This window comes from Nerophis ophidion, linkage group LG23, assembly GCF_033978795.1.
Source record: "Nerophis ophidion isolate RoL-2023_Sa linkage group LG23, RoL_Noph_v1.0, whole genome shotgun sequence".
NCBI classification, from domain to species: Eukaryota; Metazoa; Chordata; class Actinopteri; order Syngnathiformes; family Syngnathidae; genus Nerophis; species Nerophis ophidion.
Window position 1 is genome coordinate 7,709,641 of NC_084633.1, and position 23,405 is coordinate 7,733,045.

Genomic DNA, 23,405 nt, shown 5'->3' on the forward strand with positions numbered 1-23,405 from the left:
TATATATAAATACATATACATTTATACACACATATATACACTTACATGTATATAAATAAATATATATTAATTCACATACATATATATGAATATATAAATAAATATACACTTTTTTCACTTAAAAAAAACCCTCAAAACCATTTTGATAAACAATGTGTGTGTCATCAGTGTGTGAATGGGTGAATGTGGAAATAGTGTCAAAGCGCTTTGAGTACCTTGAAGGTAGTAAATTGCTCTACAAGTATAACACATAACCCATTGACGTGCTAGAGATTGGATTGTTTGGTACTAATGTTTGGTCCGGCAACACCGATGCATCGGCGCATGCATCGAGCTCATAGAGCGAAACCCTGTGCCGGTGCGCGTAACGCTTTTAGAAAGTCACGTGACCGATCATGAGCTGTTTTGGTCAAGTGACCGATACGCAAACTGTGTCGCACTGGCACCTGCGCGCCAACCTGTGTTTATAATGAAGTGAATCTGTCAACGAGATGCTGCTGCCCACAGAATCGCCGCACTTCTGTCGTTGGTCATTTGTCATTTATCGTCGTCGGAGATCATGGAGCAGCCTCAGGCAAAAAAAAAAAGATTTCTGCCCTGTGGGAATATTTTGATCTTACTGTATATCGGAAAAAAGGTATTTGTCTTCATTTTCTTGTCGTTTCATCCTGTTCTCTCAAAGTTTCTGCTCGATCTGTTAGTAGGGCTGTAACGGTACGTGTATTTGTATTGAACCGTTTCAGTACGGGTTTTTTGTAAGCTAAAGTTTTAACAAGCTGCTTTGCTTCTTCTGCCTCATCACCCAGCATTGTCCCACCCACACAACCATCTGGTTACATTAAAAAGCGGTAACAGCTAATCCCTTCGATAGCTCAGTTGGTAGAGTGGAGGGCTGTAATTGCTTATACTGAGTTCCTTAGGGCAGTGGTTCTCAAATGGGGGTACGCGTACCCCTGGGGGTACTTGAAGGTATGCCAAGGCGTACGTGAGATTTTTTTAAAAATATTCTAAAAATAGCAGCAATTCAAAAATCCTTTATAAATATTTTTATTGAATAATACTTCAACAAAATATGAATGTAAGTTCATAAACTTTGAAAAAAAATACAACAATGCAATATTCAGTGTTGACAGCTAGATTTTTTGTGGACATGTTCCATAAATATTGATGTTAAAGATTTCTTTTTTTGTGAAGAAATGTTTAGAATTAAGTTCATGAATCCAGATGGATCTCTATTACAATCCCCAAAGAGGGCACTTTAAGTTGATGATTACTTCTATGTGTAGAAATCTTTAATTATAATTAAATCACTTGTGTATTTTTCAACAAGTTTTTAGTTATTTTTATATCTTTTTTTTCCAAATAGTTCAAGAAAGACCACTACAAATGAGCAATATTTTGCACTGTTATACAATTTAATAAATCAGACACTGATAACATAGTGCTGTATTTTACTTCTTTATCTCTTTTTTCCAACCAAAAATGCTTTGATCTGATTAGGGGGTACTTGAATTACAAAAATGTTCACAGGGGGTACATCACTGAAAAAAGGTTGAGAACCACTGCCTTAGGGCACTGGTTCAAATCCAGCTCATTACGTTTTTACCATGAATTGATTAACACGGACCCCGACTCATTCGGGTGTTACCATTTAGTGGTCAATTTTACGGAATATGTACTGAACTGTGCAATCTACTAATAAAAGTTTCAATCAATCAATCAATCAATCAACAGTGCGTATTCAGAGCGCATGTAAAAAAATAAAACAATTCCCAGTCCACAAGTATCCTCATTCACAACACGTTCTCTTATATTTCCATGTTCTGATACATGTTCACATTATTTATTGACTGTATCTAAAAAATATTAAAAAAAATTTTATTTAAATGAAGATATGAAATAATCCTAAATGAAATACAATGACTTGGTTTATATTATTGTATATACAAGGTCATAAAATCAGTGTCAGTTGAGTAGGTCCATATGTTGCCTGTAGGGATGTTTAATGTCCAGCAGATGTCAGTATTTAGTGACACAGTATTGACACAGTATCAATACAGTTTTGCAATGTGTCGAAACGCTACATGACGCCTCATCAACCCATCACTATTTGGTTCAGTCCTTGGCTCCGCACAGAAAATACATTAAACTTGACTAAATAGAGGAAGTAAAAGTTGTAACGTTTCCGCATGTGAACCTGCGGCGGAGAAATCATTACCTTTATCAGCAAAAATAGCTTCACCTCCATGGCGAGGTGACACTTGGTTCCAATTTCCGCCAAACTGTGCCAAAGTTGAAATGGCTAAGTTTGAGCATTCTGTCAATCTCAGCTCTGATATGACATAGGGCTGGGCGTTATGGCTGAAAACTGTATCACTGATCATTTTTGATATTTTTCAAGACTTATTGAAACCTGCCAATAAATACAGTAATGCAATTTCCAACGTACGAAGGGTGCTATTTATCAGTGGTGAAGGTGACTGGTAGCCAGGTAGGATGAGCGCAGCTAAGGTGGGTCCAATAAAAGCAGTCGATCCAAGTTGGGGAAGAGATCTTGCCCCATGTGGAGGAGTTCAAGTACCTCGGAGTCTTGTTCACGAGTGAGGGAAGAGTGGATTGTGAGATCGACAGGTGGATCGGTGCAGCGTCTTCAGTAATGAGGACGCTGTATGGATCTATTGTGGTGAAGAAGGAGTTGAGCTGAAAGGCAAAGCTCTCAATTTACCGGTCGATCTACGTTCCCATCTTCACCTGTGGTCATGAGCTTTTGGTTATGACCGAAAGGACAAGATCTCAGGTACAAGCGGCCAAAATGAGTTTCCTCCGCCGGGTGGCGGGGCTCTCCCTTAGAGATAGGGTGAGAAGCTCTGTCATCCGGTAGGGAGCTCAGAGTAAAGCCGTTGCTCCTCCACATCGAGAGGAGACAGATGAGGTGGTTCGGGCATCTGGTCAGGATGCCACCCGAACGCCTCCCTAAAGAGGTGTTTAGGGCACGTTGGGAAGACTTTGTCTCCCGGCTGGCCTGGGAACGCCCCGGGATCCCCCGCGAGGAGGTGGACAAAGTGGCTGGGGAGAGGGAAGTCTGGGATTCTCTGCTTAGGCTGCAGCCTCCGTGACCTGATCTCGGATAAGCGAAAGAAAATGGATGGATGGATGGATTTGAAGTTAATTTCAGTTTTGAGACACTAGATGGCAGTAGTGTATAAGCTATTGAACACTACACAGAGTAGTTTGATAAGCAACTAATTAACCCGACACATTTGAAATGTCAGGATGTTGCCGCAGCGTCTGAATTAAAACCACCGACAAAACCAAAGACAAGTCTCTGTTATTGAGTTGATATATTTTAAGATGTCACAGTTTCTCTTCATACTCCATGCAGAGAATCCACACTGCCACAGTGAGACAGAAAGACGAGGCAACCAATCTTGGTAGTTGATACTGTTACATGATTGGCTGTTATCATGTCCCTAACCCTGCTCAGTGACGCTTCCCGTTTCCTGGGTTCCCAGAGCGCGAGTGACTTCATACAACGAACCATGCTTCGTTATTTCTGTTTTTTTCCGATCAAAAAATATGAATATATACAGCGACTGTTTTATTGAAGACATTTAATATTGCTATTGACTATGTGTCTATCACGCCGTTTTATCGGGCCATCCCTTATAAGAGATAATGTCGCATGATAGATGAGGCGCAGATGAACTATGTCGCTGATAAGACTGTGAATGAGGCAGGAGGACCAGAGTCCAGTGTGAGTGTGTCTTGATGTGAGCGTGATAACAACCAGCTGGTGTCCAATGAACGACGTGAACCGAGGGCCATAAACTGCACAGATAAGCCTAAGATGCTACGTTTGAGTACACGCCCTGCAACCGGCATTTGGGTTTTCAAGAACACAGACCATGCGGCTCTCAGTGACAAGGATTTCCTTTTGGTTTAGAAACTATTTTGGTGTTTTGGAGGATATTCGGGGAAGATTTCAGACAGAGGACAATTGCAAAAAGTGACTACAGCTGATTAAGAAATGACACACATTGATGTCCACTCCCTCACCCAGCCGGTGGGCATCCTGCGGTTGATGGCCATCGTCCTAACCTGTATGACTTTTAGCCTGGTGGCATCAGTGGGGTATGTCCCTTCTCCTTACTGGGCATGGTGCATGTTCACCTGGTGCTTCTGCTTCTTCTTCACCCTCCTCATCGTCATTTTTGAGTTCACCACCTTCAGCACCAAGTTACCCTTTGCCTGGGATGACTTCACCACCGCCTTCGCCATGCTGGCGAGCCTCATGTGCCTGGCCGCCGCAGTCATTTACCCCACTTTTTTCACCTGCGGTGTATGTCACCTGGAGATCGGTGCCTCTGTGGTAGCGTGGGTGTGCTCCGGGGTGTTCGTTGGCGAGGTGATTCTGACTCGGCTTCGTCCGAGTGGGGAAATCCGTGGCTTCCTCTCCACGTTGCCTGGTTTGTTGAAAATGCTGGAGATTTTCCTGGCCTGCCTTATCTTCACGTCTCTGGAGAGCAGCCAGTTCTCAGGCACCCCTGAAATGCAGTGGTGTGTGGCCGTGTACTCCTTGTGCTTCATCTTGGCCATGCTTATCATCCTGCTCACTGTCGGACAACTGACCTCGCGGTTACCGTTCTTTGACAAGATGGTGGTCGTGTATGACGTTTTAGCAGCGGTGATGTACATGACAGCTATGGTGATCTGGCCTCTTTATAGCTTCTCAAACAACGCAAGACCCCCGAACTGTGGTTTCTTGTGTTCGTGGGATAAACTGGTGGTGGTCACCTTCATGACTATCCTCAACTTCTGTGTTTACACCCTGGACTGCGTCTACTCCATACGGCTTTTGTGGTCTGCAGCGAGTCACACTTAAAAAAATGACAATCATTGAAGTGTTGTGTGCACAAAAGGTTGTAAGCGATAACGCATCTTTTGTTTTTTCCATGAAATGACATACTGCACATGCATGTTTGGTTCTAGTGAATGACTAAAAGATATGATTACTGCCTAAAACTGGGAAGATAAATAGCTTTTAAAACTATGTATCCTGAACCAATGAGAAGAATCTAATGGCCCATGTAATAATATAGTGCTCATTTTATTACCTCTGTAAATCATTACATATCATTATGGGTGTGAAAGTGTGTCATAACCAGGGTTGAACAAGTCACTTCCTTTTTAAGAGAACATTTCACTTTACAAATAAAATGTGTTATTATAAATTATTCTATATATTTAATATTACCAGTGCTGTGTACCTTATTTATCAGTCTCTGAATTGTATTAGTAGTAGTTTGTTTCATAAAATGTAAAAATAAAAGGTAACACTTTGGTATGGGGAACATATTCACCATTAATTAGTTGCTTATTAACAGGTTAGGGATAGGGTTGGGGTTAGAGGGTTAGGGTTAAGACTAACTAAGACTCTTAGTTAATGGCTTACTAGTTGTATAATAAGGCCATGCAGAATAAGGCTTTAATAAGCACTTAATAAGGCATTAATAAGTACTTAATAATGACTAATTAAGAGCCAATATGTTACTAAATTGCATGTTGATAAGAAACTAATTAACGGTCAATATGTTCCCCATATAAAAGTGCTACCAAGTAAAATACTGCAAAGTACAGACATACAGTAGAAACCATAAAACACACAAAAGGAAAACAATGCATAGTTTTCTATATCTGAAAGCGGTGTGAAGTAGTAAAACTCATGTACGCCTATCCTTTATTAGTTTTTTACTCAATATGACAGTAATGTTCTTAGAATCCCATGAGATAATGCGAAAAAAGCGATAAAAAATGTATTCAAACATAACTCTTAAACCAAACATGCAAAATGTCAAAGAATGCCTGGAATGATGTATTTTTGTGAGTTTTACTAGAATCAGGTGCATTTTTGTAAGGTTCGCAAACACAAAAATGTATAAACACACTTTTGGCACAAACACATACGTATATAGGCAGTAGGGTTGCCGGCTCCTTGAAAAGGAAACAAGGGACAGCTTGCAGGGCTGGTAGACCTCATTTCTTTTGGAAGTTTTGTAATTTTGTGAAAAGAGTTTTACACCAACAACAAAGATTGAACCGAGGCAACTGGACTGTTCTTGTTTGCTGAAGATGTTTCAACCTTTGTGGGTTATATGACCTGATGACTGACAATCGGAAGAAAAAATCTACACACATATGTTTATGCTATTTCACTCAAAGCACATTTTAGTTGGATGTGCCGGTTTTCCAATTAAAACAAATTGTTTAAAAATACAGTATATCTACCATATTTTCCGGACCATAGGGCACACCGGACTGCCGATGAGCGGGTCAATTCAGGTCTATTTTCATACAAAAGGCACACCGCATTATAGGGCACATTAAAGGGGTCATATATATATATTTTCTAAATGTAAAACACTTCCTCGTGGTCTACATAACATGTAATGGTGGTTATTTGGTCAAAATGGCGTGGCGCAGTGGGAGAGTGGCCGTGCGCAACCCGAGGGTCCCTGGTTCAAATCCCACCTAGTACCAACCTCGTCACGTCCGTTGTGTCCTGAGCAAGACACTTCACCCTTGCTCCTGATGGGTGCTGGTTGGCGCCTTGCGTGGCAGCTCCCTCCATCAGTGTGTGAATGTGTGTGTGAATGGGTAAATGTGGAAGTAATGTCAAAGCGCTTTGAGTACCTTGAAGGTAGAAAAGCGCTATACAAGTACAACCCATTTATCATTTATTTATAAATTATGTTTTACAGATCATCTTCAAGCCGCTTTTTGACAGTCGCTTCAGGATGTGCCGTTTTGTGGGCGGTTTTATTTACATGGCCCCCCCCTTTTGACAGCGTCTTCTCCCCATCATCTTTATTGTAGCGGTGTAGCGTGCAAGGACAATAGTGGAAGAAGTGTCAGAAGATGGAGCTAACCGTTTTAATGACATTCAGACTTTACTTCAATCAATAACAGAGCAGCCTCTCCTCATCCATGGCTCACAAGTGCAACAACGCCGGAAATATGTCCTGTGAAAAACCGTCCGACCGGAACTCTCGAATAACTGATTGATTGATTTACTGATTGAAACTTTTATTAGAAGATTTCACAGTACAGTACATATTCCGTACAATTGACCACTAAAATGGTAACACCTGAATAAGTTTTTCAACTTGTTTAAGTCGGGATCCACTTTAATCAATTCCTTTGGATTCACCCAAGTAACTGAAGTTCCTTGGGTGAATAATGTAAACTCACTTCACTGGTATGTTTTAGTGCTTTCATCGCGAGTTTACTGACAGATATAAGTAAGAACTTTACACTATTTGATATTAGAAATGGCAACAGCGGAGGATGAACGTCCCATAACAAGAAGATAGAGAAAAAGAGGAAGATTATCGATTACGGTGTCCGCACAGACTACAAAGGTGGATGCGCGCAGATTTTCAGGATTTATGCTGATTCCAAATATACTTCAGCAGGTACCAAAAGCTAAGAAAAGTTTCTTTTGCATAATATTGCGAAACAAAACGCCGGATAATATGTCCTACTGTCAGAACAAGGTGTGGTTTGTTTCCCCGTAATGCAAAGGAAGGTGACGGGACATGGCGTGAAGGTAAATACATATTGTGGCGCAGTGGGAGAGTGGCCGTGCGCAACTCAAGGGTCCTTGGTTCAATTCCCACCTAGTACCAACCTCGTCACGTCCGTTGTGTCCTGAGCAAGACACTTCACCCTTGCTCCTGATGGGTGCTGGTTAGCGCCTTGCATGGCAGCTCCCCCATCAGTGTGTGAATGTGTGTGTGAATGGGTAAATGTGGAAGTAGTGTCAAAGCGCTTTGAGTACCATGAAGGTAGAAAAGCGCTATACAAGTACAAACCATTTATCATTTTATCATTTATAAAAAAAAGTGTAAACTAAAGGCGCGCACAAGGGGGAGAACAAATTTGGTTAAAAAAAACTACCACAAAGACAAAAAACTAAGAACATGGAAAAACTTGCTAACTGTGACTTGGATAAACAAAACTTACATGCAGGGCATGAAGCATGAACTATGGCATGAAGAGAATGAACAGAGCATGGAACAACAACAATGACGCTAGGCCGACTGCCTGGCAACTACAAGCTTAAATAACGCCTCTGATTAGTGCTCGGGTAGCAGGTGAGCGGCCGAACACTAATCAGAGACAGGTGAACATAATTTGCAACCATGACAACCAAAACAAACTCAGGGAGGTGCATACACAGGAACTAAAGGAGTCTTAAACAAAACAGAACATAACTAAACAAAACATGATCACAAGACATGACACCTACATTATACACACACACCGTATAAATACTCAGATGTTGAAGCACGGTACAATCAATCAAGCGCTGCGGCTTCGTAGCTTACCAAAGCCGTACTAAAGCAATTTGATAGATTTTTGAGTGCTGTTTGTCATATTCTATATTTTCAATGGAACATATAACATTTTTGTGTTGTTTTCTTGAGTCATATTGCAGTCTACACGTATCTCTTATGTGTGACTGCCATCTACTGGTCACACTTATCATTTCACCATGTACCAAATAAAATAGCTTTGAGGTCAGTAAGCAAAAACAAAATTATTATGTACATTAGGCGCACTGGGTTACAAGGCGCTCTGTCGAGTTTTGAGAAAATTAAAGGATTTTAAGTGCACCTAATAATCCGAAAAATACGGTACAATAAATTGGATTGTTTTTGTACAATAGACTTATCAAAAAGTTTGTTTTTCTTTTTAAAATGCATGTGTAAACTATTCATGTCTACTGACAAGCAGTAATTAATTTGATTTTAATAAATTTCAGTGGGAGATGTTGATTTGAGATACAAGTGTTTTGAGTTATGAGCTCCGTCTCAGAACCAATTAAATTTAAAAAGTTAAAGTACCAATGACAGTCACACACACACTAGGTGTGGCAAAATTATTCTCTGCACTTGACCCATCACCCTTGATCACCCCTGGGAGGTGAGGGGAGCAGTGGGCAGCAGCAGTAGCCGCGCCCGGGAATCATTTTTTTTGATTTAACCCCCAGTTCCAACCCTTGATGCTGAGTGCCAAGCAGGGAGGTAATGGGTCCCATTTTTATAGTCTTTGGTATGACTAGGCCGGGGTTTGAATTCACAACCTACCGATCTCATTAAGCTTGTAAATTTAAGTACTACTCTATCTACAGTATGGTTCATGCTGATATCGTATTGGCCAGTACGACATCATTGTATCGGAAGTGAAAAAGTTTTACCGTTACACCCCTATTAACAGGGCTACTTAATTCCTGAAATGCATAACTCTGACAAAATCCATCCATTTTCTACCGCATATTCCCTTCGGGGTCACGGGGGCTCTGGAGCCTATCCCACCTGCAATCGGGCGGAAGGCGGGGTACACCCTGGACAAGTCGCCACTTCATTGCAGATCTGACAAAATAAATATCCAATAAAAATGTCCACTGCAGAGCATGCCTGATTCTCTTAAGTTTATAGCCACTAGATGGAGTCAAAGCCTCTTCAACCGCTCACCAGTTATGGTGACCCTAACCAAAAGTGAAAAGGAGCAGCAGAGCTCAAAGGCTTCAGAGTTAAAACATTGAGGATGGTAAAAGCAGATATAGAAAGGTACTTTAAAGACAGACGGCTTTTTGAGTTAATGAGGTATGAATTCTCAGCGGGAAGATAAAAACACCTCAATGACAAACAGCTATTAGCTTGTGGTCATTACAAAGAGTCACAGAATTGTTTTTCAACGGTTTCCATCATACTTGATACCAAAAGAGAGCCCTTGTAGTAAAAACTGGTTTCAATCCGTAATGTATTCAGTATTTAAAGGCCTACTGAAATGAGATTTTCTTATTTAAACGGGGATAGCAGGTCCATTCTATGTGTCGTACATGATCATTTCGCGATATTGCCATATTTCTGCTAAAAAGGATTTAGTAGAGAACATCCACGATAAAGTTCGCAACTTTCGGTGCAGACAGAAAAGCCCTGCCTTTACCGGAAGTCGCAGACGATGACGTCACATGTTTGATGGCTCCTCACATGTTCACATTGTTTATAATGGGAGCCTCCAACAAAAAGTGCTATTCGGACCGAGAGAACGACAATTTCCCCATTAATTTGAGCGAGGATGAAAGATTCGTGTTTGGGGATATTGATAGCGACGGAGTAGAAAAAAAAATAAACGCGATTGCTTTGGGACGGATTACGATGTTTTTAGACACATTTACTAGGTTAATTCTGGGAAATCCCTTATCTTTCTATTGTGTTGCTAGTGTTTTAGTGAGTTTAATAGTACCTGATAGTCGGAAGGGTGTCTCCACAGGTGTCTTAACGCGCAGTGTCTCAGGGGAGTCGACGGCAGCTATGGAAGGGGCAAGCTCAGCTTTTCTCCGGTAAGAACTGATTTTTTAACCACAATTTTCTCACTGAAACCTGCTGGTTGACATTCGGTTGGGATCCATGTTCTCTTGACCGCGCTCTAATCCATAGGAAAGTTTCACCTCCGGGAATTTTAAACAAGGAATCACCATGTGTTTGTGTGGCTAAAGGCTAAAGCTTCCCAACTCCATCTTTCTACTGTAACTTCTCCAATATTAATTGAACAAATTGCAAAAGATTCAGCAACACAGATGTCCAAAATACTGTATAATTATGCCATTAAAGCAGACGACATTTAGCTGTGTGTGTGCGCAGCGCTCATACTTCCTAAAAACCCGTGACGTCTTGCGTACACGTCATCACTACACGACGTTTCGAAGACGAAACTCCCGGGAAATTTAAAATTGTAATTTAGTAAACTAAAAAGGCCGTATTGGCATGTGTTGCAATGTTAATATTTCATCATTGGTAAATAAACTATCAGACTGCGTGGTGGGTAGTAGTGGGTTTCAGTAGGCCTTTAAGGGCAGGTAGACATTATGAAAATGGGACCCATTACCTCCCTGCTTGGCACTCAGCATCAAGGGTTGGAATTGGAGGTAAATCACCAAAAATGATTCCCGGGCGCGGCCACCGCTTCTGCTCACTGCTCCCCTCACCTACCAGGGGGTGATCAAGGGTGATGGGTCAAGTACAGATATTAATTTCACCAAACCTAGTGCGTGTGTGTGTGTGACAATCTTGGGTACTTTAACTTTAACTTTTAAATTTGAGGTGGGAAAATAATCGATTTTTTAAATACATCGCAATTCGGACATGGACGATTATAAAATTGATAAGTAAATGTCAATAATCAATTATTTATTGTAAATAAAGTAATGCAGACAGTTCTAAAATGTGTCTGACTGCAGTGAGCCACCTCACTGAGAGATCAGACCAGTTCTTTAGGTTCCAGTTTTGCACACATTTCCATTAATTTAATAAATGGGAGAATTGATTTAACTGTTTCTTATCGCAAATGCACTGTTTTTAAAGTTGCAAATGATAAACGCTTTAAGTTAAAACAAAAAGAAATGTAAAACTGCATCAATATACCTAAATCAAAGATGCATCAATAATCGATTTTTAATCGAATCGTGGCTCCTGAATCGTAATTGAATCAAGAGGTGCCCGAAGATTCCCACCTCTAGTAGACATCTACTGAACAATAGTGATGTGCGGATCTATATTGTTCTCAAATCACATTATTGATACTTTAGATGCTTAAAGGCCTACTGAAATGAGATTTTCTTATTCAAACGAGGATAGCAGGTCCATTCTATGTGTCATACTTGATCAATTCGCGATATTGCCATATTTTTGCTGAAAGGATTTAGTAGAGAACATCCACGATAAAGTTCGCAACTTTTGGTCGCTAATAAAAAGCCTTGCCTGTACCGGAAGTAGCAGACGATGACGTCACCGGTGTGAGGGCTCGTCACATATTCACATTGTTTCTAATGGGAGCCTCCAACAAAAAGAGCTATTCGGACCGAGAAAACAACAATTACCCCATTAATTTGAGCGAGAATGAAAGATTTGTGGCTGATGATATTGATAGCGAAGGACTAGAAAATAAATAAATAAATAAAAAAAAAAAAAAAAAAAAACGATTGCATTGGGAGCAATTCAGATGTTTTTAGAAACATTTACTAGGATAATTCTGGGAAATCCCTTATCTGCCTATTGTGTTGCTAGTGTTTTAGTGAGTTAAATATTACCTGATGGTCGGAGGGGTGTGTCCACGGGTGTGTTGACGCCAGTGTCTGAGAGAAGTCACGGCAGCTGCATGGACGGCGCAAGTTCCGCAGATCTCCGGTAAGAGGCGACTTTTTACCACAATTTTCTCACCGAAACCTGCCGGTTGACAAGTGGTCGGGATCCATGTTCACTTGACCGCTCTGATCCATAGTAAAGCTTCACCTCCGGGAATTTTAAACAAGGAAACACCGTGTGTTTGTGTGGCTAAAGGCTAAAGCTTCCCACCTCCATCTTTCTACTTTGACTTCTCCATTATTAATTGAACAAATTGCAAAAGATTCAGCAACACAGATGCCCAGAATAATGTGTAATTGCCCGATGAAAAGAGACGACTTTTAGCCGCAAGTGGTGCTGTGCTAATATGTCCCCTCCAACCCGAGACGTCACACGCACGTGTCATCATAGGCGTCATCATTCCGTGACAATTTCAACAAGAAACTCCGCGGGAAATTCAAAATTGTAATTTAGTAAACTAAACCGGCCGTACTGGCATGTGTTGCAATGTTAATATTTCATCATTGATATATAAACTATCAGACTGCGTGGTCGGTAGTAGTGGGTTTCAGTAGGCCTTTAAGTTGTTTGAGCTCATGTGTATCATTAACAGGAACACAGTGTAAACGAGTAACTAAACGTGTGAATGAGGCAATGCGCCAATTTCAAATGCTTTTGTTTACATGTTCAATATTTTCAAGTTACCATGTAACTGAATTTTGACTTACTTTTTATTCTAATAGTTCTTATCAATAGCAACACTAAATCGGCCCTAGTGTGTGAATGTGAGTGTGAATGTTTTCTGTCTATCTGTGTTGGCCCTGCGATGAAGTGGCGACTTGTCCAGGGTGTATACTGCCTTCCGCCCGATTGTAGCTGAGATAGGCTCCAGCGCCCCCCGTGACCACGAAGGGAATAAGCGGTATCAATTCATTTATTTAAATGCTTTTATTGTGTTACTCATTTACATTTGTTATGATTTGAAAAAACATTTTTGTTTACTTTGCAAGTTTGAATGATTTTGTCAGGGTCAAATACCATGAGACACTATAAAGACACAAAAACAGAGAATAGAAGACAAACCAGTGATTGCTTTTCACGTACGAGGAGAGAAACTGGAGCAAGTTGTCAGTTACAGGCTCCTAATTTACTCTGAAACTTTCTCCAGCCTCCTCGCCTTTTTAATTCATTTAGGGGAGCCCTGCAGTACACACACGCACACACAGCTGCACTCAGGGAGGGGGATTTACAGCTGTGCTGGATACCTAACCCCTGTGGTGAGAACTAAACACAGGTAAATACATAGCAATAAAAGGATTAGCAACTTCCTGGATTGCTCTGGCCCATCTGCAAATTCCTCGTTTAAGTGGGTAGGTCAACCTAAATTCAATCTAACACCAAGTTTCCTTTCTACTTGTCTACTCAATGCACAAAACAATCATATTTGGATAAAATGAGATAACTTATTTACAATTAATCCAACATTTCTTTCGTGTTTATCACATTTTTATTCAAATTCTCACATCACCTTGAAACAACCACTTCTTTCGATTTTCAAAAATATGCTTACACTCAGAATATAAATGTTGCAATTTCATTATTCGGAGTCAAATTCATGACTCGAGTCTGACTCAAGTTCAAGTCATGTGACTCGAGTCCACACCTCTGCCCTGTGGTGAGAACTAAACGCAGGCAAATACATAGCAATAAAAGGATTAACAACTTCCTGCATTGCTCTTGCCCATCTGCAAATTCCTCGTTTGAGTGGGTGGGTCAACATAAATTCAATCTAACACCAAGTTTCCTTTCTACTTGTCTACTCAATGCACAAAACAATCATATTTGAATAAAATGAGATAACTTATTTACAATTAATCCAACAGATTTTTCCTTCTGTTTTAGCTTGGCTATATTGTTATTCAATCATATACAGTAGTAGTAAACAAATAATAATAATTAATACAAAATAATATAATAAATACTATATGACAAATAATAATAAATGAATACCGTATTTTTGAGACTATAAGGTGCACTTAAAATCCTTTCATTTTCTCAAAACTGGACAGTGCGCCTTATAACCCGGTGCACCTAATGTAAATAATAATTTTGGTTGTGCTCACCGGCCTTGAAGCCATTTTATTTGGTACATGGTGAAATGAGAAATGTGACCAGTAGATGGCAGTCACACATAAGAGATACGTGTGGACTGCAATATGATAGTAGTTACACATAGGACATACATGTAGACTGCAATATGACACAAGTAAACAACACCAAAATTGTATATGTTCCATTGAAAATATAGAAGTGAAGTGAATTATATTTATATAGCGCTTTTTCTGTAGTGACTCAAGGCGCTTTACATAGTTCGGCAGTATAATATACGGCCGAACATTACACATGGCGCTCACAAATCTATGAAAATGTTTTAGTAGAATTTTGGTAAGCTATGAAGCAGCACCACTTGATGGTTTGTACTGTGATTCAACATACAAGTATTATTATGGTGTGTGTATAAGGTAAGACATTATCTGTTTTTTTTTTGCAATATTATGCAAAAGCAACTTTTCTTACCGTCTGGTACCTGCTGATCTGTATTTGGGTTCTGCATAAGTCCTTAAAATGTGCGTGCGTCCGCTTTTGTAGTCCGTACGACACCGTTGTTATTGCACTAGTTAACCACGAATGAAGAGATGCAGCTCCGTTATATATTTAAGTAAAGTCTGAATGTCATTAAAACAGTTAGCTCTATCTTTTGACACTTCTTCCACTCCCTTCTTAGTACGCTACACCATTACAACAAAGACGGCGAATAAAAGACGCTGTCGAAGGTGAGCAACGTAAATAAGACCGCCCACAAAACGGTGCGTTCTGAAGCAACTTTCAGAAAGCGGCTTGATAGATGATCTGTAAAACATATGTATACTATGCAACATTTTGACCAAAGAACCACCGTTACATGTTATGTAGACCACAAGGAAATGTTTTCCATTCAGAAAAAAAATAAATTATATGATAATAATGCGCTATGAAGAGGCGGAGTCGACGGTCCGACGGCGGGGCAGGGCACGCTGGAGCCCTGCCCAAGATGGCGGCAAGGAGGCGGAGAGGCATGGCGTGCCAGGAGCGACGCCGCCGCAATCTAATTCAGGTGCATGGATCGCGCGCCGGCAAACAATTAACTCATCTCTTTACGCTGTATAAAAGGAGAGGGGGAGAGATCGGGGCAGAAGGAGTAGGCTAACCCGCAGCAGTACCGGAAGAGAGAGAGCGACAGAGAGCGACCCGAAGACAGCGACGACGCGGACGGCTGAAAGCGAGCGAGGAGCTAGCAGGAGAGAAGGAGCTGAAAAGCGACGCGATCTGAAGAAAAGCTTGTGTTATTGAAAGAATAAACAAGAGTCAAATCTGCTAAGCAATGTCCTTCCTGAGTGGTCCATGGAACCCGCACGACGACAGCAAGGAACTGTCACAAGCGCCTTATAATCCGGTGCACCTTTGGTATGAAAATAGACCTGACTCGACCCTTTTATGTATTCTTCAATCAATCAATCAATCAGTGTTTATTTATATAGCCCTAAATCACAAGTGTCTCAAAGGGCTGCACAAGCTACAAGAACATCCTCAGTTCAGAGCCCACATTAGGGCAAGGAAAAACTCACAACCCAGTAGGATGTCAATGTGAATGACTATGAGAAACCTTGGTGAGGACCACATATATCGGGGAGACCGGATGCAATGGACGTCGAGTGGGTCTTACATAATATTGTGAAAGTCCAGTCCATAATGGATAGAACAGTCTTGATGCTATGTTACACAAGTATTTACATTTTAGCAGACACAGTGGGTTCATTTGTATCAGTATTGTATCGGATCGGTATTTTACTCTGTATTCGATCGGAAAGAACATTTGTGATATCGCACGTCATTACTGAACAAGATACAGGTATAAAAAAAACAACACATGGACTTAAGAATTAATAAGGGAGAGAAAAAAAATAAAACTAAACCAAAAAGTGGACTGATTCCTAGGTTTTGCCTTTCTGAATGACCAACCTCCACATGGATACAAGGAATTCTTCTCCTTTTAAAGCAAAAGAACAGGATGCACATCCATCCATCCAATTTCTACAGCTTGTCCCTTTTGGGGTTACGGGGGGTCCTGGAACTCAGCTGCATTCGGGCGGAAGGCGATGTACACCCTGGACAAGTCGCAACGACAGATAGACAACACTCACACTCACATTCACACACTAGGGCCAATTTAGTGTTGCCAATCAACCTATCCCCAGGTGCATGTCTTTGGAGGTTGGAGGAAGCCGGAGTACCTGGAGGGAACCCACGCAGTCTCGGGGAAAACATGCAAACTCCACACAGAAAGATCCCGAGCCTGGGATTGAACTCAGGACTGCTCAGGACCTTCGTATTGTGGGGCACATGCACTAACCCCTGGACCACCGTGCTGCCCCGGGATGCACATCTTTTGAGTTAATCCTCCATCTTTTGTCCTACCTCGCACATAAATACAGTACCTTGGTATTTAAGCAAAGCAAATGGAACAACTGAAGCGAGGGATTTTTGGCTTTTTCCTTCTTTTGTCCATTTGCCAGTGCAGCATGTTGAAGTCAATAGTCTTGGTCGGTCAGACTGCACAAGGGAGGCTCAGGTGTCTCAGATTCAACACAAAACTCCACCATGGATGAAAAGGTGAACTGTTGTACTTTAACCTGCAAAGTACATGAAAGATGTCCGTAGAGAGAATACCGAAATGTCAATTGAATCATGATATTACTCTTGTGCTCTTATCTGATAACTTGCAAGTGGTCTAGCAGAGACTGTATGTATGTGCACACTCAGCAATCCAGAATTTGGCACAACCATAGTTTTGCTCATGTTTGGAAAATGAGAAGTGGGTCAAACAGGTCTGATTTGGTGTGTACAAGGCATATCACTTTCGCGCATCCATCTATTTAATAGGGTTGTCACTATTAAGATTAAAGGACCCGGGTCAAACTCGTGACGTCACGAGTGACACTTCCCTTGTCATCATTTTCAAAATGGAGGATGCTGATTTCAATACCGGTAATTTGAAATCGTATAAAGGGAATAAGAGCTATTCAGTAGGATTTAAAGTCCAAGCTATTGAGTACCGGTGTTAAAAAGAACAGTAAGCAGCTATGTTTTATTAAAATACCCGTGGAGCCGACGGGCAGGTCACGCCCAAGATGGCGGCGAGGAAAAGGCGAGCGAGCGGAGAGGAGCAGCGGAAGAGTGACCTGGACTGAGTTTTTATTGAAAAAATAAACAAGGTCAAACTGCTCAAGCCATGTCCTTGCTTGGTGGTCCTGGGAACCCGCAAGACAACGGTTTGAGACCGTCGCAATACCGTAGCTGCGTGTGTCAAATATGACTTCCGCCTCCTGGTGGTAGAGGGTGCTAGTGATCCTTCTTGCAACTACTCGGCTGCAGAAGAAGTGACAATGAGTGACGTGCTATGTGCTGGAGGAGGTAATAAATGAATATATCCATCGAGACAGAGAGACTTTTAAAATTGAAGAAAGATAAGGAAGACTTCTATAAACAAGTTATCGATGATTTTGATCAGTAAGTGCTGGCATGGTTTATATTTATATGTAAAGGTAAGACCATCATAACGTATTTTTTTATTAAATGTGCTTTTCATGATGGCATTCTTACATCACACTCAAAATTTTACTGCATGCATTTGGTAAGTGCCAAAGTGACAAGAGGTTTTAAAATAATTAGCGCATGCTTACTTTTACCGCATGCCTTTGGTAAGCGCAGGAGTGAAAAGAGGTTTTAAATTAATTAGCTCCCCGGAGGCAATTCAAGGAAATACGGTATACTTGGAATGCCCCCTTTTCATTGCCAGACTCGATTATCTTGGTGTGACATGCTCTCCTTTGCAGAACTGGAGCTCATTTCTCCACATAGACATCCATGGCTTTCTGGACCTTGCTTTGTGCGTCGATGCACATTCATGTTGGAAGAGGAAGGGGCTCACTCCGAATTGTTCCAACAAGGTGTGGAGCATGGAATTGTCCAAAATGTTTTGGCATCCTGGAGCATTCAAAGTTCCTTCCACTGGAACTAAGGGGCCAAGCCCAACTCCTGAAAAACAACCACACACCATAATTCCTCCGCTGACCCCTCTTTCAGTTTACATGGCCTACCACTTCGTGGCTGAGTTGCTGTTGTTCCCAAACTCTTCCATTTTCTTGAAATAAAGCTGACAGTTGACTTTGGAATATTTAGGAGCGAGGAAATTTCACGACTGGATTTGTTGCACAGGTGGCATCCAATGACAGTTCATGCTGGACATCACTGAGCGGCCAATTTTTTCCACAAATGATTTCAGAAACAGTCTCCATGCCTAAGTGCTTGTTGTATACACCTGTGGCCGGGCCAAGTGATTAAGACACCTGATTCTGATCATTTGGATGGGTGGCCAAATACTTTTGGCAATATAGTGTATGGACTGATGACATCAATGGGAAAAACGACACAATCTGGGCAAATTACAAACAGTTTGTTTACAGGGAAGCAAGACTGTTTTAAAAATATTTATGCCATACCTCCATGGTTTGATTTAAAATGTTTGTGACTTATGCAGATCCCAAATACACAAAAACAGGTTCCATTAGGTAATAAAAGTTGGTTCCCCTTTAAAGTTCTCATTGGTACATTAAAGTTATAAAAGTGTTATGGTTTGACTTAAAACACTGGTCAAAAATGTCCAACAATGTAGTGTACCAATTAGAGATGTCCGATAATGGCTGTTTTGCCGATATCTGATATTCCGATATTGTCCAACTCTTAATTACTGATTCCGATATCAACCGATACCGATATATACAGTCGTGGGATTAACACATTATTATGCCTAATTTGGTTGTGATGCCCCGCTGGATGCATTAAACAATATAACAAGGTTTTCCAAAATAAATCAACTCAAGTTATGGAAAAAAATGCCAACATGGCACTGCCATATTTATTTTTGAAGTCACAAAATGCATAATTTTTTTTAACATGCCTCAAAACAGCAGCTTGGAATTTGGGACATGCTCTCCCTGAGAGAGCATGAGGAGGTTGAGGTGGGCGGGGTTGGGGGCCTGAGATGGGGGGTAGGGGGGTGTAAATTGTAGCGTCCCGGAAGATTTAGTGCTGCAAGGGCTTCTGGGTATGTGTTCTGTTGTGTTTATGTTGTGTTACAGTGCGGATGTTCTCCCGAAATGTGTTTGTCATTCTTGTTTGGTGTGGGTTCACAGTGTGGCACATATTTGTAACAGTGTTAAAGTTGTTTATACGGCCACCCTCAGTGTGACCTGTTTGGCTGTTGACTAAGTATGCATTGCATTCACTTGTGTGTGTGAAAAGCTGTAGATATTATGAGACTGGGCCGGCACGCAAAGGCAGTGCCTTTAAGGTTTATTGGCACTCTGTTCTTCTCCCTACATCCGTGTACCACTCCGTACAGCGGTGTTTTAAAAAGTTCTAAATTTTACTTTTTGAAACCGATACCGATAATTTCCGATTTTACATTTTAAAGCATTTATCGGCCTATAGTATCGGAAGTCCGATGTTATCGGACATCTCTAGTACCAATAAATGCAAGGATTGTTTCATTAGTTAACAGACATTTTATTCACCGACATAAAAAGCACATACTTACATTTATGGTGGTAAAATAAGCGTAAAAGGTATAAAACAGAACTGAATTCTAAGAAATGTAAACAGCAAAAACGAAATTTGGAAAATAATAAAACAGATTTTATAGGGTCCCAATTAGGGTTGTATGGTATACCGGCCTTAGTATAGTAAGATCCTAATGAATAACGGGAAGAGGTGGTTTAAGAAATGGCTAACTAGCTCACAGCTTAAGTCCAGCCGTAGTCGGCAGTGTTTTAGCTACTTCTAAATCACAAATCCTCGTCTGCATGGCGACAAATTAAATATGTTACTTACAGGACGAGAAATAGCTAAACATGCTTCACTAAACCCTGTAGCTCGCAGACGTCAAAATGTAAACAAACGCCATTTGTGGATCTACACCTAACATCCACTGTAATGATACCAAGTACAGGAGCGTATCTTGACGATACTACTATGATTACAATTAAGTGCAAGTTAAAACTCGACTATGCAAAGCGAAAGCCATTTATCAACAACACCCAGAAACGCCGACAGCTTCGCTGGGCTCGAGCTCATCTAAGATGGACTGATGCAAAGTGGAAAAGTGTTCTGTGGTCTGACGAGTCCACTTTCCAATTTGTTTTTAGGAAACTGTGGACGTTGTGTCTTCCAGACCAAAGAGGAAAAGAACCATCCGGATTGTTGTAGGCGCAAAGTTCATAAGCCAGGATCTGTGATGGTATGGGGGTGTGTTAGTGCCCAAGGCATGGGTAACTTACACATCTCTGAAGGCACCATTAATGCTGAAAGGTACATGCAGGTTTTGGAGCAACATGTACTGCCGTTCAAGCAACGTTATCATGGACACTCCTGCTTATTTCAGCAAGACAATGCACACTTTCATAGTGAAAAACTGCAAGTACTAGACTGGCCTGCTTGTAGTCCAGACCGGTCTCTTACTGAAAACGTGTGGCGCATAATGAAGCGTAAAATCCGACAACAGAAACCCCGGACTGTTAAACAACTTAAACTGTACATCAAGCAAGAATGGGAAAGAATTCCACCTGAAAAGATTAAAAAATTGGTCTTCTCAGTTCCCAAACGTTTACTGAGTGTTGTTGAAAGGAAAGACCATGTAACACAGTGGTAAAAATGCGCTTGTGCCAACTTTTTTGCGATTTGTTGCTGCCATTAACTTCTAAAGTATGATTATTTGAAGAAAAAAAAAGACCCGTTTCTCAGTTTGAACATTAAACATCTTGTCTTTGCAGTCTATTTAATTGAATATAGGTTGCAAATGATGTGCAAATCATTGTATTCTGTTTTCATTTACACAACGTGCCAACTTCACTGGTTTTGGGTTTTGAAATACTATTATTATTTCACAGATATTGAAGACATGACTTTAAAAAACAAAAGTTCAGTTTTAGTATTTTTTGGATTTATTTATTTTAAAAAATGGTCTTGAAAAGGAGAGGTCCTCTTATAGTTTTTTGAGCCAATATGGTAATTATACTAATAATTGATTATGACAACAACTGGATGTTTAAAACAGACACTTTTCAATAGGAGACTTGTGTGCTGGAATCATTATTCCAATCCAGCTTCCTCCATCTCAGCCTCCGGCACGGTTAACTTCCTTCGCATGCAGGAAGAGCCTAACCGTGTCATGCACCAACTAGTTTCTTTAAATAATTGTGTCAAAACAGGTTATGCTTTCAGCATACTCTAATTAACTTGCTTGGTGTGCCCTTTAGGGAAGAGGAATTGCTTACAACTTGCTAGAATGCCCAATGCCTCTAAATATAAGTGTTGGGTGTTGTTTACATATTATCCGGTGTTGGCACCAAATCAGTACTTTTGTACGATGCTAATTGTTAATTCATATCATGAGTAATATAGAACACCTGGAGATATATATATATATATATATATATATATATATATATATATATATATATATATATATATATGGGTTGTACATGTATAGTGATTTTCTACCTTCAAGGAACTCAAAGCGCTTTGACACTACTTCCACATTTACCAATTCACACACACATTCACACACTGTATTCTTCTTCCTCCAAACACGACGAGTTGAGTTCATACCAAAATGGATACATGGATGATACAGCAGAGGATTGGGAGAATGTCATGTGGTCAGATGAAACCAAAATAGAACTTTTTGGTATAAATTCAACTCGTCGTGTTTGGAGGAAGAAGAATACTGAGTTGCATCCCAAGAACATCATACCTACTGTGAAGCATGTGGGTGGAAACATCATGCTTTGGGGCTGTTTTTCTGCTAAGGGGACAGGACGATTGATCCGTGTTAAGGAAAGAATGAATGGGGCCATGTATCGTGAGATTTTGAGCCTAAACCTCCTTTCATCAATGAGAGCTTTGGATGGTTGACCAAATACTTATTTTCCACCATAATTTACAAATAAATTCTTTAAAATTCTTACAATGTGAATTCCTGGATTCACATTCTGTCTCTCACAGTTGAAGTGTACATATAATGAAAATTACAGACCTCTGTCATCATTTTAAGTGGGAGAACTTGCACAATTGGTGGCTGACTAAATACTTTTTGCCCCACTGTATATATATATATACATACATATATATATACATACATATATATATATATCTATATGTATATATAAATATACACATATATATACACACACACACATATATATATATATATATATATATATATATATATATATAAATGTGTACATACAAACATACATACATGCATACATACACACACACACACATGCTTTGGAACCCCTGCCTCGAAAGAAAAGGTTTGCCTTGGTGCACCAAAATAAGAGCCCTCTTTTAAGGCAACATTTGCCCTGACCTTAAAATGTTAAAATTCGAGGCCTGCATCACGTACATATATGATTTATTTCCACATCCAAAGAGGCCTGAGTCAGATATGAAACATTTTGAATTGTACTGTTCATACAGATAGAAACTATTTGATACAGGTCTCATATGAGAAAAAAATCTGAATTGACCTGCAGTGTGAAGAAGGCATAAGGCTCTTGTTGACTGGCGTTCATTAGACTATTAATTTTTGCTACAACGTATTTGTTTTATTTTGCAGTTGTTCTCAACAAAAAAATCTGATATTATGTCACCAAATCATGCTAAAACAGAGACATAATTTTGGTTAAAACATACAGAATCATAATAAAACCGTGGCGTATGAAAACCGAGGTTTGAAGGCCTACTGAAACCCACTACTACTGACCACGCAGTCTGATAGTTTATGTATCAATGATGAAATATTAACATTGCAACAAATGCCAATACGGCCTTTTTAGTTCACTAAATTGAAATTTTAAATTTCGCGCGAAGTATCCTGTTGAAAACGTCGGTATGAGCACGCGTGTGCGTGACGTCTCGGATTGTAGCAAACATTTTTTTCCAGCCCGATCCCAGCTATAAGTAGTCTGCTTTAATCGCATATTTACACAGCATTCTGAGCATCTATGTTGCTGAATCTTTTGCAATTTGTTCAATTAATAATGGAGACGTCAAAGA

The 23,405-nt window shown here is 40.3% G+C and overlaps 1 protein-coding gene across 1 annotated transcript; it reads left to right on the plus strand.

The window, feature by feature from the left end:
• The first annotated feature begins 4,027 nt into the window (after window positions 1-4,027).
• LOC133541497 (myeloid-associated differentiation marker-like) lies at window positions 4,028-5,164 on the plus strand. The gene has a single exon (XM_061884941.1). It carries the CDS (start codon window positions 4,028-4,030, stop codon window positions 4,880-4,882), a length of 855 nt encoding a protein of 284 aa, XP_061740925.1. The 3' UTR covers window positions 4,883-5,164.
• The last annotated feature ends 18,241 nt before the right edge of the window (window positions 5,165-23,405 follow it).